This window comes from Rhinocladiella mackenziei (genome assembly GCF_000835555.1).
Source record: "Rhinocladiella mackenziei CBS 650.93 unplaced genomic scaffold supercont1.3, whole genome shotgun sequence".
Lineage (NCBI taxonomy): Eukaryota > Fungi > Ascomycota > Eurotiomycetes > Chaetothyriales > Herpotrichiellaceae > Rhinocladiella > Rhinocladiella mackenziei.
The window spans coordinates 1557380-1575039 of NW_013550602.1; the positions used below are offsets into that span (position 1 = coordinate 1557380).

Sequence of the window (17660 nt, forward strand, 5' to 3'; positions counted from 1 at the left end):
TCAAGGAAAGTACGAGGAGGCAGAATCAATGAATCGACGGGCATTGGTGGGGAGGGAGAAGGTGCTGGGGGTGGAGCATCCTAACACGTTAACGAGCGTGAACAATCTGGCAAGAGTGCTACGAGGTCAAGGAAAGTACGAGGAGGCAGAATCAATGAATCGACGGGCATTGGTGGGGATGGAGAAGGTGCTGGGAGTGGAGCATCCCGACACGTTGGGGAGTGTGAGCAATCTGGCATTGGTGCTACGAGGTCAAGGAAAGTACGAAGAGGCAGAATCAATGAATCGACGGGCATTGGCGGGGTCCGAGAAGGTGCTGGGAGTGGAGCATCCCGACACGTTGACGAGTGTCTACTGCCTTGCGTACCTACTCAGTGCGAGGAAAAGTTTTCTTCAAGACGCTTTAGATCTCTATCAACGTGCTGTTTCGGGCTACGACAGGGTCCTCGGGGTACATCATCCGACCACTGCGGCTTGTAAAGAGCATTTATCGTCACTATTGAGGAAGATGGGGCGGCCTCCCTAGGTCAAGCACCACAGGTTCGTCCTCGTGCCACTCTACAGAACTATATCATGATGTACAACATGTACTGCATCCGGATCGTGCCAAAACAACAATTACAGCCGACTGCGGGACGAATCCTTGTCTCTCATTTCTCCCCTCTTCCACCAGCTCTTCAACCAGTTTCAGTAGGGACGCTGGTGTGAACCGCAAGGAAAATCTTGGAACAACATGGACGCACAGCGACCGCCGTACTATATCATACTGAAGATGTCATCACCCCCAGCCAGGTCTACGTACCTAGATCCATCATTACGACTCAAAGAAGGTTGATAAGGCAGTCGAACGTGCCCGCAGTAGCATTGTATCGTGTATACTGAGTGCCAGCGAGCTGGCTGCACCTACGGGTCTGCTTGGGTGGGAGGACACGACGTCTCCCATTCGATGGCGAGTCAATATATACACAGTAGTCCCAACAGCCATGGCTTTCGGCGGTCTTATACGGCGTTACCTTTGTGTGGAACTTGGTCGATGTTGATTGGCAACGTCTGCTCTACGCCATCATCAAGTTTCGTCTCCATCTCACCTCGCTGTCGTAGTCGGCGTCGTGGTTTGGTTTAGTGTTGCCGGCATCAACGTCGATTTCTACGAGTACATGCAAGACAAAATGGAGGTGCGGTTGGGAGGCGAGTCCGATGGGGAGGGTGCTCTCTGGCTAGGTTGTGGACGGGATCCGATGAGCCCTTCGCCGACGTCGACAGTACTCTCTAGATGGGCCGTGGACTGGATCCGATGAGCCCCTTCACCGACGTAGACAGTGCTCTCTAGATGAGCCGTGGACTGGATCCGATGACTCCCTCTCGCTTTACGGAATAAGGATTTTCCAGGATTGAGTAGTGAATATGGATAGTCAAATGTGTTAAACCGGAGGCATCTGATTGGCTGAATTAAAGTTCTTGGGGGCACGCGCGAAATACCCCCATTAACGCAACGATTGATGCGCAACAATGTGGGGAATATCTCGAGGCAGCGACTCTTTGCAGTAACCTGATTAAGCTCGATTTGGCGTAGTGGGTACAAAGAGGCAACCAATGAGGGAGCGGTACCTCGAATCCCTGGTCCAACGCACATAAATCGAGGTACCGAGTCGCTCTTTGAGTGCATTTTGGAATCCCGCTGAAGATGTAGGTCCTAATCATCGTGTTTGTGTCTGTCCGCTCATGGGCAGTGGCAGGCACGTTCCCATTTGCCAGAGGCAGAGAGTAGGGAGTGCTTGAACTAAGAGAGCTGCGGCCGTGATGTATGATTTCGTCGATATGCGAGTAAGTGCATCGTGATGTTGACAAGCCTAGGTGAGGACGGAGCCCATGACTCTTTGTGGTGGTGTCACCCATAGACGTTGGTATTGTACACAGGGAGGACAAAGAAATGGCTCACTGCACGTCCATAAGCAGGACGAGACTTTATTTACCGGCCTGCCGACACAGGAACATTGGGAAAGTGGCGAATGTGTCGTGCTTTCAATACCGATCAGACCTAGATCGGAGGAAGTGGAGACGGTTTACCAGATTCTTCCGGCAACCTTGTCTCCGTGCTGGAACATGCGGTTTCATATTCGTATTCATACGCGTAGTCTTGATGGTAGGTTGGTCCTGATGCGGGATTGCAGCTCCGTCTTCAGCAGCTTCACATCTTGACTGCAAGAGGCTCATCTCCGATCAACAGATGACGATCTGTTTCAACAAGGACCTAAGTTTCTACGTCATTGGCTGTTCCTAGGAGTTGGTGTGCATACAGAATGAGGCCCCTCGTCGCTCGATCGGCATGTCCATTTAGCCTTTGATCCGATATTTCCCCTACTAAAAGCCTTCCGAACTTTTGGCCCCGGCTCAATCACGTGATGTATCGAGCGCAGCGAGGCTTGCGACACCACCTGCCCAGCAATTTTAGCGCATGAGAAGGGCCGGATGGTACGTTTGGACTTGGAGGCTCTGGAGGAGACCGGTTCAATATATAGAATGAGAAGTCGGCCAAACATTCATTGAAAGCGTAGCTTTCTTTTAAATCCCGACCCCCTGCACGTGACTCTACCATGCGCGGAAAAAAAATCACGTGCCTGAAAATGTCCTCCTCACGTGTTTTTCCCGGTAGATCCTCGGACGACGCGATGGCGTTGCGGCCCGCCGCGCGCGTTGTTTTGACCGAGAATGGCCTCGAAATGTTGCTCGAGGTGCGCTCATACATTTCCTCTCTCTTCCTTCCTTACAGATCCCTCTCATCTAACGAGCAGAACTCTTTCGACCTGTATTAAATGCCGCACTAGAGATAGTGCGAGAAGGAAGAAGACCTGTCCCCCACCGAGGTGGCCACATTTGACTCGGCTTTACGCCTATTCTTTACCAATTCGGAGGTGAAGGAGATGAATGGTAAGAAGCTGTCCGGTGTTGGTCAGCCCGTGAAGAAGGTTCTAGCCTGGCATAAGGGCTGAAATGCGGCCAAGGCATCGGAGGAGGAGACTGGCAACCTCTGCCCGGAACTCCAGGTCTGTATTTAGGCCCGCGTGATGCTCACGACAAATCTCTGGACCGAATTAGGGCTGGTGAGTGGATCGATGGGTTGCATCCAAGATATTGCCTGGCAGGAAGGCTAGGATCTTTCTTCGATCCCATTCTTACTCGTCAAGTTTGACAGTTATACCGGCCCCAATTTCCCCCAATGTGACCCAGGAGTCGTCCCGATCTTTTCTATTGATCGTCAGTTTGATTTCCAAGGGATACCATGCTCCCGTACTCAGCTTCCCGTCCGGTTATCCTATGCGATGACGGTTCATAAAAGCCAGGGCCTAACCCTACCGAGGTAGTTCTAGATTTAAGTCAACCAGAGTACTACCTGGGCCTGTCGTATGTAGCAGTATCACGGGTGAAGACCCTAGACGGGTTGTTGTTTGAGGGGCCTTTTGATTTGGATCACTTCAAGAGGGCAAAGACTGTTGTGTCCCAAGACCGGGACTTAGACTATATATGGAGAACGAATCAGTTCTTATAGCAGATACCGATCTCATCGCCGATATCTAAGCCCCATGCATCGATATTTGCTAGATATATCGCCGATATGGTTGTCGGCTTTCCTAATTGGGTATACCGTCGTCTACTTCATGGTCCATGGACTGGATCCGATCAGGGGTGTTCTGGCAGACAAAGGCGGCATTCTACCCATTCCTGGGTGGGCCGTGGATTGGATCCGATGGGTCGGCCAATCAAAGCACATGATTAGGTAATACACAGATTATAGATTTTCCGGATTGCCGAGGACTGGCTAACCACGTGATACGAGGGGCCCGGGGGTGGACCCATGGACTGGATCCGATGGGGCCAGTCAATCAGAGCAAAGGATTTGGTATTTTCCGGATCCCGAGGGGTTGGCCAATCACGCATGTGCGCCGCCAAGAATTGCCAAGACCCATGTGGCACCACACTGGATAATTGAGTACGTCCACAAGCACGCCCCAATACATCAAAATTAAGAGCGCCACATTGTCCTCCACTTTGATGGCTTGAACGTAGTCTTTCCTGCTATGTTCAGCCATCCCGGAGCGTAGCTTTGATAGTCGTCGTTGACACATTTCTCGAAGCATTCTTGGAGCAATGATATCGCCTTCTTACATGCTTCCCCGTAGGGATCATTCCGCGTTCTTCTTTCGTTGGCCGCGCTTAACTGATCGATGGCGGCCTTTGTGCGTGAGTCGAGCGACACTCGAGGCAAATCTTCCCAATGCTCGTTCCTACGGGTATAGGGAGATTCGGTGATATGATTCTCCAGACAACCCAGAACGACTTCGCATCCACGGAGGAGCTCGAAATGAGTCAGAGTGTGTTGGATCATATTTTCACCGTCACCATGTGCTGATTCCGACATAAATTGCGGCGACGCTAGTGTCAGGGCCATGAGGATGAGGGAGAAACAAAGCATGGCTTCGAAACTCTGAGGAGTGATGTCGTCGAGCAGAGGCCGAAGGCTGCTCAGAGCCATCGTCTGATACCCGGTCGCGGCGCTGGCATACCGAGCACGGTCACGTTCTGATACGCTGGCAGCCTCGAATGCCGACAGTGCGAAGATCCCGTTTAACAGGAAGTCATATTGCAGGGACATTTCTGGGACCCTGGTCTGCCATACGTGGTCATCCTTGGGCCTTTTGGTGCACATACTCTTGTAGGTGACTGTGGTCCATCGGTGTGTCAGTTAGATTTCCAACAAGCGGTGGTTATGGGGGAAGATGAGGCTTTCAGATTTTTCGGCTTGCGGCCCAGGGATCGTGTCTGCTGTTGCTTCGCTCTCACCATGGCCTAGGCGAGAGACCTGAAGACTGGATGCCGGCTTTGCATATTCACACACGGTCGCTCCGAGCTTACAGGCTCCTCACGGTGGGCCCCCCTGGCCACATTTGACGCGTCTCTGTTTGCAAGTCAGGCAACCTTGATGTGATTTGGGATGCGAGCGGCGAGCATGCGGAGGCATCGTCGAGCACACAAAGTGGAATATCCCCCGATTGATGGGCAGGCTGGTATGGTAGGTCGGGATAGACAGAGAGGCATGAAGCTCAATTCTAGGTTGTGGTGTGAAAGCATTTGATGTGCGTCTGGACAAGTACGAGGTCGTGAAGTCCCAGCACGCCAAGCCTTTTCTCCTCGTCACTCAGATCCTTGGTGGGGAACGACCGCGACAAGCCAGTCGAAGGTATAGATCCTCGTTTCGATGCCTTGGATCTTCCTCTTTTGTGCCTTTCAAGCATCGCTACGCTCTTCAGGCCACTTTCATTGATATCCACCTTCACCGTCACTGTTCGTTCCTAGAGTTCCTGCTTCCGCCAGCTTTGTCCCAACCTCGTAACAATTGCCATGCTGTCCTCACTTCGTCAAACAATATCAAAACCCAGGGCGCGGCACCTCTACCGTGCATCGACCACCTTAGGTATGCCTCAACCTGTCTTCTCGACGCAAGCTATTCGGTTCAGCGGCCAACGGAACGTGAGGCCCCAGCAATCAGATCCTGTCAACGCCGGAAATCCGTCCTATCCCCCCTTCAAATTCGCAGACTTGGGCGCAAACCGTACCGTTAAGATCACCGTGCTGGCTGTTGTGACGGTTTTGGGTACGATGGAGACAATCTTTTACACGAAGATGCTGTGGCAGTATCTCTCACCATCGTCATGATCGTCTTCTTCCTCATCTCATCCGGATTCGAAGGACACGTAAGAGACTCGGGACACGGATACTTCGATCCTGAACTCATCATCAAGACGGTTGAGTTGCCAACTGGGTTAGATGGTCATCCGTCGATAGACCATCCAGGCCCTTCCTACAAGAGCCAGAGTGGGCGAGAGAGCTCGCCACTTTGCAGAAATGAACAGTGGGTTACCCCGGGTTCGTTTTTTCCCATTTTCAGCTCCGGATCTGGGGGTTGTACATCGACCGAGGAACTTCTGATGGCGGGATGGGAGGCTGAGGCCGGTCTGTACCTGGAACAATACTGCACCAAATACATTCTATCCAGCGAACCCGTTCACTGCACAGGCACCCACCCACGGCCAACAGTGGCTCATTAAGAACAACCATGTATCTTTCTTGCCCAAGAGATCATGGCTAAAATCGTGCTTCGACTGGCACAAACCGTATAACGAAGTTGCAAGGAGGGCGGATGTCCTTGGGGTGAATTTCGTCACCGGTATGAGAGAATATGTCGAAAGCATGGGAAGCTCGGGGAAATATACAAATTACTAGCCCACACCGGGAGTATCTTTCACACGGAAAGGCTTCTTCTCAATGCACAAACGATCCAGAAAATCCTCACGTCTGGTCCAAGATTATGAAAATCCTGGCACCCACTGAGAATGGAGCCACCTAGGAATTTTGAAGAAACACTGGGATGGACCGATCCTGCCGAAGGGCATCCAAATCGTCGAAGACGTCCAGAAAGGCAATTGAATACGCTATTGATGGAATCATGGTGTTCAACCATGGCGGTAGGCGGCTCGATGGCGCCATCGCCAGCAAGGAGGGGGTTAAGAACGTTCTGAAATGCCGGTTGGCGGATGGGGATATCGCGTTGGGAAACTGTGGGAAGAGAAGAGTGAGTGAATTGGGTAGAGAGGGCTTAGAACTCCTGTCTCGGCAAGAAATATGATGGGACGTAGTAGCCTGGTCGACAGAGCTGTTTACCCAGACTCCCGCGGGATGTGAGGTGTCTTCGGAAGCATGCGCAAAGGGCCTAGGTGTCCTAATTCAACAGAAACCAATCGCCTTCTCTACTCTTCTTCGGATTTCTCCATATAGCGGACGACTATCTGTGTGTATTGATGCATGACAAGTACCCAGGCTCAGAGAGCAAAGTAGTCCGGCGACAAGTTGTAATTTTGGCCAAGACACCAAGGATCGTGCCTATAAAACGGCCACGATTGTTCATAGAATAGGCTAATCTTTGAGGGATTGGCCGTACCAAGTCATCCCAACAAATCCCCTACTTTCTTGGCTATGCCCCCGGGGTACGTCCAGCCGTCAATCTGATACCATCAAGGCGTCTTTCAGTTCTATCGTCTTTTTCAGCACACTTCCCCCTCCCCGTCGATACCAGGCTGTGTGGCATAGGAAGAACGACTCGCCCACTTCTTCTCCAACATTAAAGAACCCCCGGGGTAAGCCAAGCTCTGAGGAGATCTTCGTCGTTGGTTTCAGCATCGCTGCCGCTGATACTCAACTTGAAGTCGGAGTCCTGTTGAACTTGCGGACTATTATCTTGCGAGTCTATTTGCTCCTGAGATTGACGGTTCTGTGCTTCGCCAACAATACCTCGTCGCTCTTGCGTGTTCACTGGCAGCTGAGAGTCGTTGCCTAGGTATACTCTGGTGCTCTCGAGGACTCTCACTCGGACTTGTTCGAGACGCTGCATTCCTGGCGAAAGACTTCTTGGGGCCTGTTGATCAACTGGACATGGCTGCGCCAATATCACTCTTGCAATGAGTTGTTCGTCTTGCTCGAAAACTTGAAATGGTGAGACGGATCGTCTCCGAACCTGCTGATCACTGGTCGCCAGTTGTGCTCCGGCCATGTCGCTGCTTGTCAACCCCTCTTCAGCTGTGCCAGCATCGTTGTGGTCGTCATCAGACGTGCTGTGCTGCAGATTTTCTTCGCCAAATATCCTGGACATCCGCAATTTAGTCAATCCACTTCTTGAGGGATTACCCGCAGGCCACTCGCAGCGCTCTGGGTTTTTCCGACAGTTGCCACAGACGGGCTTGACACTGTCACAGCCCTTACGGGATACGATACACCACCCACATCGATCTCTGGCTACGTTACTTCGGCCTCTGGCCCTCGCTCGACCAGAAAGATTTATAGTACCGCTTCTGGCGCTTTGTTGTTGAGCTTGAAGTAGGTCAGCCTTCTTCCAAAAGCAAGCCTCTCTTCAAGCTTGTTCGACTCCGAGAGTCATACTTGCCTTGGGCGTTAGATTGTTGGCCTCCTCGGCCATAATCATTGGTTTGATGGTGAAAGCCGGAAGTTGCAGCAGCCACCGCGCCATGTGCGCTATTCGAAGTGGTCTCTGAACGCATGAACTCGCTCATCCCGACTGATTAACCGCGTGTATGTCTCAACGGAGAATCGTGGCTGTGGTCCGTGAGACTGAACTATGTTGGTCCTGGTGCGTCAAAGGTCAACACTGATGGATTTAGGGAGAGCAATCAATGCTGAGACGGACTAGTCTTAGTCGATTCGATTTGAGGAATATAGCAAACCAGTATATCTGGCAATACTATTCCAACGGACACATACAGTGAATATATTAAACTCGAGGTTGAGAGTACACAAGGATGGGTCATCTTCGATAATGAACAACGGACTGGCATACTTATGGCCCTGGTCCTCATGCACCCACCATCGATCACAATTTTCGCAGCTACTGTGACAGGTTTTCTGATTCTTCGCACAGACTTCGCAAGCCATTTACCACTACGACCGGAGGGGCCTGATGCAAGACAGTTCTAGCGGTGAAAGACATGCTGCGCCTAAGGATGAGAACAGGGTGGAATACTTTCTCGGTCGTAGATCTGGCAATTCCTTTTCCTACAGGAACGTGTATGCGAGAGGAGAACGTATCTACAACGCCGGGCACATTCTCTTCGAGAGTTGGGACGGCCCCCGGTGGAGCTCGAGAGGGCCAGCGTTGAGGCCGCGAAAGGTCCGGCTTCACTAAGTTGGTTCTAGTAGAACTGGGAGGCTAGAATACGCTGGAAAAATGGTGGATTTTCACTGGAAAATGGTGGATTTTCACTGGAAAAAGTGTGAGCTTTCACTAAGGAAAAATGGGTCATTTCCAAGACGCGAAAAATGTGCCTATCAATACCCTCAAATGACTACTATACTTGCTTGGCAAAGGATAGTACATTTCTACAGGAAACAAATCGCTAGAGGTACGCCGGAACTTTTCATGCAACAGCAAAAGGCTCTGCATCCTCAGTTGGCCTCTACCTACCCTAAACCTCTTCAAGGCAAAAAGCCTTGGTACAAGTGCCATTTGTTTGTCGATTTTGGGTAATCCCTGCCCAGCGCTCAACTTAGCATAGTCACGACTCTTCCTGCTGATATGCAAGCCAAGGCTGTTTGACTGGCGGGGGCCAAAACTGCTGCTATCATAGAGAATCTCAAGACTCTAGGTCGAGATGTTAGATCCACTTAGGTTTGTGTACGATGACTACATCTGCCCGTACGACTGTACAGCCAGATCCACTCAGCTATCTTCTCATATTATGGTCGCTGTATCAGGCGTTTCATATGTGTTTGTATACGACAGATGTCAGCGCAGCCGGCAGATCATGACAATCACTCCTGCGTCCGAGCTAGCCACGGTGGTACGGACCCTCTTTGCTAGAAACCAGTATATACATTCTTGACCATATTGTTGTCAAATGAATCCAATTGAATGCTCCAAGGGCCGCTGTAGCCGGCACCTCGTTATGTGGTTCTGTAGAGCATTGTTTTGCCAACGGTTTCTAGGCTTTCAGGGGCCGAGACATTGTCTTACCCTGAACACATCGAATCCTAGTCTGGACCAATCTACAGAAGCCATTGCCGATGCTAGAGGCCTCGTTGTCGTGGACTTGTAAGTGAATGGTGTTTGCTATCATAAACGGAAGTGGCGCATCGAAAATGGCATAAATTCCTCAACCAATCAGAGCAAGCCATCTTCCGAATCACGTGGAATATGCCGTAGAACAGAACAGGTGGATCGACGCCGCTGTTTTTAAGAGGTATCGCATTTCATTGGATACAGATTAGAATCTGATACTATTGTCATCCACCTTCAGGGTGGTCACGAGAATGAATTCAAGGCGGCGCCAGCAGTGACCCGAAATGGGGAAGGGGGTTTTTGGTGATGAACTGGTACGAGCTGAGCACCCGCCGAGCAGGTACTTAGTTGCCTCGCTTCGTGCGGTATGACTTTGCAAAATGCACGTCTCCGTCATCGCGATGGCAAGGGTCTAATACCACAAAAGGAAAAATAATTCGTTGCTCAATCCCTTTTCCAAGCCCCTTCAATGTTGCACGAGGCTTGTGTCCTTCAAATCCGTTGACGACCTGCCACAGCTCTCACTCTCTTCCCCATATCATGCATAAAGTCCTGCGGCGACAGCATTGGACTTGTGTCAGATGCCTCCGCAAGCAGACAAGATACAATTCCACCGCGACGGGTATCGCCCCAGCTGACAACAGCTCCTTCGAATCTGTCTACCTCCACGGATCTCCCAGTCGACGGAGTGAAAATGCACTCCTACGCGAAGTATTCAACAACAAAGATACATGGCCAGCATCGGCCAAGAGAACTACCGGCCTCATAGGAAATAATCATTTGACAACCCCTGAAGGCTTTCAAAAATTTGCAGAGACGTCGGTAATACAATGCAAGAAGCTGGTGGAAAAAACACTGGCCGCATCCACTGTCGAGGAGTACAGAGCCATACCCAAAGACCTAGACCGGCTCAGTGACTTGCTATGCCGAGTCATTGACTTGTCCGACTTTATCAGGGGCATACATCCCGATGCGGCGGTCGCTGCGGCTGCGTCGGCATCGTATTCGTTGATGTTTCAGTACATGAATGAACTCAACACCACGACCGGCTTGAATCAGCAACTGAAGAAGGCATGGAACATCCCAGACGTTCTATCCCACTGGAGCGAAGAAGAACAGATGGTGGCAAAAGTGTTAATGAAGGATTTTGCCAAGTCCGGGATTGATCTTCCTGACCAACAACGAAAAGAGTTTGTTACCCTGTCGAATGAAATCGCACAGGTAGGAACGGATTTCATCAATCAAATGGATCATGCTAGGGACCACGTCATATTTTCGGTCAAACAGTTGCATGGCATTAACCCAACCTCCGTTCAGGGTCTTAAGGCTGAGGATCGAGTGCCGATTCCCGTTTACAGTCCAATATCAAGAATGATCATGACTTCGGCAACAGACCCGGCGGTAAGGAAGGAACTTTACATCGCCGAAAGAACCGCCGCGCAAGGAACAATTGCAAGATTGGAACAACTCCTTCTCCTGCGGGCTAAACTCGCCAAACTGACAGGGTATGATAATTACGCCCACATGACCCTGGCCGACAAGATGGCCAAAACTCCGGAGGCGGTGAATAATTTTCTGGAATCTGTCAATGCCAACAACAAAACGCAAGTGCGAGCGGAAATCGCACTACTTCTGGAGACCAAACGCCAAGTGGATTCAGGGCCGACGACATTGGATCCCTGGGATCATGGCTTCCTCCTCGCTAAGTTGGCGCAAGCGGAAACCAACTCCGGCCCTCGGACATCAAAATCTCGCCTGTCCGAAAATGCCCGATCTTATTTTGCGTTGGGACATGTTATGCAAGGCCTTTCGAGCCTTTTTGAGTCCTTGTATGGCGTTCGTCTCGTGCCCAACGAGACTCAACGGGGTGAGGTTTGGCATCCAGAAGTTAAACGACTAGATGTATATACCGATAAACAAGAACATATTGCCACGATGTACTGCGATTTATTCTCTCGGCCGGGCAAGGTCCCTAACCCGTCACACTTCACGCTGGTTTGCTCAAGAGAGATCTCGGAAGAAGAGGTTCGCGAGTGTCAAGAGAGAGGTGAACCTTTGAATAATGGCATGCCGACCATTCTCGGGACGAACCCCACATCGGGAGTGACTGTTCATCACCAGATCCCCATTATCGCCCTGGTGTGCGACTTCCCAGATCCAAGCACATCTACTGGACCATCGCTATTGTCGTTCCGCAACGTCACCACGTTGTTTCACGAAATGGGTCACGCTATTCATAGCATTCTGGGACGTACATCAATGCAAACCATCGCCGGGACGCGATGTGCTACAGACTTTTCCGAGCTTCCTTCCGTGCTCATGGAACATTTTGCCACCGACCCGTCAGTTCTCCGATTGTTTGCTCGACATTGGCAAACAGACGCCATGATTCCAGACGAATTGATCGCCGCTCTGGCAGATGAGCGAATGAAAAAGGCCGGAAAAAGTGGTGGATGGTATAACGAGGGTCAAATTTTGATGTCCATCCTTGATCAAGTTTATCACTCCAACGGTCCCGTCGAAGCCCTGTGGCAAGGGCGATATAACTCTACCGCTGCGTATCACGATGTTTGGAATAAATATGGGAGTGTGCCGGAGCCGCGGCAGACCGCCTGGCAGGGATTCTTCGGTCATCTCTATGGGTATGGGGCCGTTTATTACTCGTATCTATTTGACACAACAATTGCGCGACGCGTGTGGCAAACGGTGTTTCGAGATGGCGGAAATGCAGGCGCCATTGATAGACTGGCTGGGGAGAAATTTAAGCAGGAAGTTTTACGATGGGGAGGCGGCCGAGATCCCTGGCTATGCCTGGAAAACCTCATGGGTGACGGACAAGGAGTGTTGGCCGAAGGTGGAGAAGAGGCAATGCTTGAGGTTGGTAGATGGGGAGTCGGAGTGTCGGATGAAGAGGCCATGTAAATACAGGTAGAAGATAGATTGTGTAAACACTGCTCAATATATTTCGGACAAGGCTGAAACGGCATCGGTACGCCGTGTTAGCGCCGCAGCCTTTGGTCTGACCCTCGATTTTATTTCCAATTGTTGGGCGGGTAGATGACTCTTTTCAGCCCATTCCGACTTCAACCCCCCGCCCTTCCTCCCGCCTGCCAAACATTATCCCCTGGCCCTTTCATCCTCATGCAAGTTGTCTGGGAAGCAGACACTGCGGCCTTTGCAAGTCGCAAGAGGGCCGCCAGAGCCTGCCAGAAATGTCGCGCTGCCAAAAAGCGATGTCATCATACGTTTCAACGCCCTCCAGAACAGCAAGCAGAATCGGACGGCCTTGACCGCATTCTCCCCAACCTGACTCATAAGGAGCCTATACGTTTTGTCGGCGACTTGAATCCCGAGTCAATCCTGACTGACTTGTCGTCGAGGTCCAAAGGGGCCCAACGAATCAGCCGGATCGGAACTTGGGTTGAACAATCTCGCCACATCCAGGATGAGTTGCCTCAAGAAGATCTCGGCCCACGCCCTAAGTCGGGGGATAAAACTCCCGTCAATGTCGAGAAGTACGGGAAACTGGAAGGGGGTCGAAGAACGCTGACGGGTCATCAACGCAATTATTTGCAGTCGGTTGGGGCATTTCGGATATTGCCCAAGAGCACCCAAGACGCGCTCATCACGACGTACATTGCCTGTCTCGATGGACTCCTTCCTATCTTCAATGGCGTCAAACTCCTCCAAGACTACTTGGATGGACGGTGTTCGATATTTCTCATTCAAGCAATTTGCCTTGTGACCTGCAAAACCGAGGAGGCGGCACCGTACCTGAGACTCTACGACGACGGACCCCTCCTGGATCCCATCCCCTTTGCCAGGAGTCTCCATACCGGGCTGGATGCCGCAATGAAAGCTGATCTCGAACCTGACCGAGTCACCAAGATCCAAATCCTCACCTTGATGCATCTCCACAATGATGGGCCCGGAGGCATCGAAGAGTCTTCTTTACACCTGTCTCAAGCCATTCACGACGCGTGGACAGCAGGACTCCACATCCACACCCCCGGTCGAACTCCGCGAGACCAATCAAGTCTGCTCTGGTGGACGATCTGGACCCTCGACAAGATCAATGCATGTCTGGGTGGAAGACCCATTATGATTGCGAACCGGGACATTGACATTGCTCGTCCGCCATTGCTGGAGGACGGACCAAGAAGTCAGGTCATAAATGTCTGGCTCCGGCTCGGCGATTTGCTTGATCAAGTCATCGAATTCTACAGACCTGCCGCCGATCAAGACGCCACCGGGTGGGAAACCGAATTTCCATCGTATAGCTCGCTTACGGAAGACGTTAATCTCACATTACTTCGCCCCTCGGAGCAAAGTAAGTCAAGTTCAGTTTTGCATCCTTATCTCCTCCTTCCATTCAACAGTCTTACTCATCTATCTCCCAGGCATCCTCGAGCTCTGCTACCACGTAGTCGCCATCCTCTCCTGCCGCGCCGGCGGGCCCAGCACCGCATCCTACGCCCGACGCGTTTCCGCCGCAGATCGAATCCAACAGATCTTCTGCGATGGAGGACACGCCGGTGTCGCGCCCATCCCATTGGTGCCTTATGCGGTCGGCCTTTCTCTGACCGTCGCATACCGCGGATTTCGCGATAATGCGATAATCGACGCCGAGCGCGCACAAGCCGACATGACGACACGCTGCGAAATGCTCGAAGCACTCAGCATGTACTGGTGGACAGCGGACGCAATGGCACGACTAGGCCGTAAGGCGCTCAAAAGCCTCCAACAGCCTGGCGCGCGGAAGCACTCGGTCGCCAACATCGCCAATGCCATGGACGCCGAGGTGGCCGTCTGCAAATTTGGTCCGTTCGATTCAAAATCACATTCTTCGAATCACGATAATAGCTTACATGTAACAGCGGTCAACGGGCCTGGTCATGGCTCAGGGCCGATGCCTGGGACCGGCCACGGGAACGGAAACGATGTCAACGTCAGTACCGGCAACGCACTGCACGTCCTTTCCGACGCCGCTGCCACACACTCGAGCACCGGCATCAGCCACGATCCGCCGACGCTCACGCCCTCCTTCGCGACATCCAGAGACCGCCGGATGATGCACGATGAAAATTCGACAGCAGCAGCGACGGCAACAAGCACCGGTCTCCCGCCCACACCTCACAGGTCATTTGCAGCGGACTCCACGACGACGCTTGCAACCTCATCTTTCGAAGACCCGCAGTATCAATACCACATCGACGACCTGGACAACTTGTTCGACGGGTTTTTTGACCTCAGCATGCCGACGATTTTCCAGGATCCTGTCTTTGACGGCGATGCGTTCTTGAATGCTTCGATGGATTTCATGCCGCCTGATGGCAGTAGTGGACAGTTCGACACTGTTGCTGATGCTATGAACACTAATAGTAATCTCGGCAGCAGCATGGGGGTCGGTGTTGGGCTCGGACAGGGACAGACTGATTCTGTAACAGGGTCAGGGCCGTCATCTATGTCCATATCCTTTACACCGCAGGCTCCGCATGATCACCAGCTTCCTTGAATCAACCGATCAACCGAACCTTGCCCGTGTTCAGGATTTGGGTTATGGCGGGGACGATGTACCGGGCATGGAATATGAAATGAGAAATGAGGAAGGAGGAGGAACGAGGGAACGATATTCAAATTATATCAGGTACATCTACACGACAGGAGCTAAGTATTTATGGCTTATTCTAATCAAAGCTAAGGGGGAGTCAAAATACATTGCTTAGCGATAGGAAAGCAAAAGAGGAAATGGAAGACCTATTGAGAAGAATCGCTTCACTTCCATCAATTATTGCTCTGTTCTGCTCTGTTCATTTCGAATTTTCTCCATTTACGTTTCACACTGTCGCTGGATATCTACTTATCTCCGCCTTCGATCGCATTTGTGTCATCTTGCATGCTCATGCATGAATTGCGAGAAAAATACTCATAGCACGTCCTTTCATGCGTTTCCACCATTCCATCTCTCATCTCTCGCACCGACGGGTTAACCACTACTTCCACTGCCACCACCAATGCGCACCTCGTGCTTTCGAGGTCTTCTTTCTCCCTGCTCCCGATTCACATTTTCACATTGCTTCCCTCTCAACTTGCGCGGTCACTTCCTGAAGTGTGCACGCAAGACAAGACGAAATAGCTGGCATACTGCGCCTGGAAGGAAAATAACATTAAAGCAAAAGCTTAGGCCCCGTTTTCCATTCGTCACTGTGGACACCAAATTGCAGATTCAAGTGGATACATAATTTACAATTCATCATGCTCCTGGGCGCCACCCTCCTCAGTGTCTGCGACCACTGTCTCGGCCGCATCAACTGCTTCGCTGACAACACTCGTCGCCGTATCTGCGGCTTCCTCGGTAATGGTCGTGGCGGCGGGGGCAGCTTTGGCCATAGTATCACTGGCAGCAGAGGAAATGTCTTCCATCTCGGTGTCCTCATCTTTAGCGGCCATACCGTCCACTCCGTGCTTGCCATTGTCTCGAATAAAAGCGGCGAGATCTTCAACAGTTCGAGAGCCAGAATAGTCGACGGGCGAATCCTTTGCTCCGGCGGGGTACAGTTTGATCGTTGGGAAGCCGGAGATTTCGTCGGGGACATCGTTGAGCGTAGCATCAATCTTGGCCACGGTCACTTTGGAGGAAAACTCAGAGTTGGAGGTGTAAAGCTCGGCCAACTTCTCGTAGGTGGGTGCAAGGCTAAAGTATGTCAGTAAATGTGTCAACGGGGTGAAAGGATGCCTGATCTTACGCCTTGCAATGTCCGCACCATGGGGCATAAAACTCGATGAGAACATCTTTAGCGTCATCCAGAACAATGTCCTTGTAGGAGTGAGCCACGACAACCGTGACCGGACCGTCTTGTTTCTCGGGAATAGGCTCAGACTTGATGCTGGGCTCTAGCTTGCCATCAACGAAATCTTTGACAAAGGCGCCAATGCCCTTCTCAGTAAGGATGTTGCCGTCAAATGGATACTTTTCGTTCTTGACCGTCTCTTGAATAGCAAAGGATGGGAATTTGTCTGTGGGCAAGTTCAAGTTGCCAGCATGAGCGCCGAAGGCCTTGGCGTCAATGGTGGCAAAGTTGATAACACCCTTGTATTTTTCAGCGACAGGTCTCAATGTCTCAGCCAAGGAGGCACGCTCTTCAGGGGTTTCGGAGAAGATATAGGCGAGAGGAATTCCAGCCTGCAAGCCTTGTCAGCATCGTGGCCACGCGCATCTCTCAGAGTACCTACACCCATGTATCCCGCATAGGTTTCTGGACCAACTTCACCCACGAGAGGAGTCGACGCTGTCTTGATGAACTTGGTGATAGACTCATCCTCAAATGCCTCCTCAAAGGTGTTCTTGCCTTCGTCAAAGTCCTTGTAGAGAACGATGGCGGGTTGCTTGACTCCTTCGGCGTTGGCTAGAGCTGCATCATTTGACGCACCAAAGATGTGTTCATCTCTTAACGATTCCGCTAGGGACGTGTAGGTCTGATTTGAGGATTTGTCATCGGCGGAAATGTATGCTACGACGACGACTTTATCGTTGGTCTTGAAGTCTTCAAGCGTATCGGAAGTGAGGAGGGAGACAGCGGGTAATTGCTGCTTGGTCATATATGAAACGATGCTGGCCTGGTTAGGGGGGGATGAATGATGTAGACCAATGCGAGTCGACTTACGCGGGAGCCTTTCGGGCGCCAGGGTAGGGTTTGATATTATCGAGGCCACGGAAGACCTTGACCGTAGGATAGCCTTCGACACCATAATCTTTACATAGATCTCCTTCAGCTGTGCAGTCGACTTTGACCAAAGGAATGTTCTTCTCCTTCAAGGTGGTTGCCGCCTCTTCATATTCGGGAGCTAGGGCTTTACAGTGACCGCACCAGGGAGCAAAGAACTCTGCGAGTACCAGATCATGTTCAGCAATGAAGTCTTTGAAATTGTCGGTCTTCAAGTCGTGGACATCGCTTGCAGATGCGAGACCAACCAGAGCAAGGCTGGCCGCAGCCAGGGAGGCGAATGATCGCATGACGTCTGGGTGAAGAGGAGCAGC

General features: G+C 51.5%; 7 protein-coding genes across 7 annotated transcripts in view; 4 read left to right on the forward strand and 3 right to left on the reverse strand.

The window, feature by feature from the left end:
• Positions 1-835, forward strand: part of Z518_04088 (uncharacterized protein) — a gene marked incomplete at both ends in the record, with an annotated part of 3306 nt that extends 2471 nt beyond the window's left edge. The window contains 3 exons of the mRNA XM_013417796.1: positions 11-476; positions 527-690; positions 746-835. Coding sequence (XP_013273250.1) covers positions 11-476; positions 527-690; positions 746-835 — 720 coding nt within the window. The remainder of the gene's footprint in view (positions 1-10; positions 477-526; positions 691-745) is intronic.
• A 1834-nt stretch (positions 836-2669) lies between these two features.
• On the forward strand, positions 2670-2990 carry Z518_04089 (uncharacterized protein; the record flags this gene model as incomplete). Its single annotated transcript, XM_013417797.1, has 2 exons — positions 2670-2732; positions 2832-2990. The coding sequence occupies 2 exons, from the start codon at positions 2670-2672 to the stop codon at positions 2988-2990; spliced, it is 222 nt and encodes a 73-aa protein (XP_013273251.1).
• Positions 2991-4021: 1031 nt separating this feature from the next.
• Z518_04090 (uncharacterized protein) lies at positions 4022-4842 on the reverse strand (the record flags this gene model as incomplete). Its single annotated transcript, XM_013417798.1, has 2 exons — positions 4022-4719; positions 4755-4842. 2 exons carry the CDS (start codon positions 4840-4842, stop codon positions 4022-4024), a joined length of 786 nt encoding a protein of 261 aa, XP_013273252.1.
• A 2332-nt stretch (positions 4843-7174) lies between these two features.
• Z518_04091 (uncharacterized protein) lies at positions 7175-8026 on the reverse strand (the record flags this gene model as incomplete). Its single annotated transcript, XM_013417799.1, has 2 exons — positions 7175-7920; positions 7990-8026. 2 exons carry the CDS (start codon positions 8024-8026, stop codon positions 7175-7177), a joined length of 783 nt encoding a protein of 260 aa, XP_013273253.1.
• Positions 8027-10162: 2136 nt separating this feature from the next.
• Z518_04092 (uncharacterized protein) lies at positions 10163-12544 on the forward strand (the record flags this gene model as incomplete). The annotated part of the gene is made up of 1 exon (XM_013417800.1): positions 10163-12544. The coding sequence occupies one exon, from the start codon at positions 10163-10165 to the stop codon at positions 12542-12544; it is 2382 nt and encodes a 793-aa protein (XP_013273254.1).
• A 219-nt stretch (positions 12545-12763) lies between these two features.
• Z518_04093 (uncharacterized protein) lies at positions 12764-15137 on the forward strand (the record flags this gene model as incomplete). The annotated part of the gene is made up of 2 exons (XM_013417801.1): positions 12764-13952; positions 14023-15137. The coding sequence occupies 2 exons, from the start codon at positions 12764-12766 to the stop codon at positions 15135-15137; spliced, it is 2304 nt and encodes a 767-aa protein (XP_013273255.1).
• Positions 15138-15865: 728 nt separating this feature from the next.
• Positions 15866-17636, reverse strand: Z518_04094 (protein disulfide-isomerase domain; the record flags this gene model as incomplete). Its single annotated transcript, XM_013417802.1, has 4 exons — positions 15866-16316; positions 16369-16805; positions 16856-17234; positions 17287-17636. 4 exons carry the CDS (start codon positions 17634-17636, stop codon positions 15866-15868), a joined length of 1617 nt encoding a protein of 538 aa, XP_013273256.1.
• Positions 17637-17660: the final 24 nt, after the last annotated feature.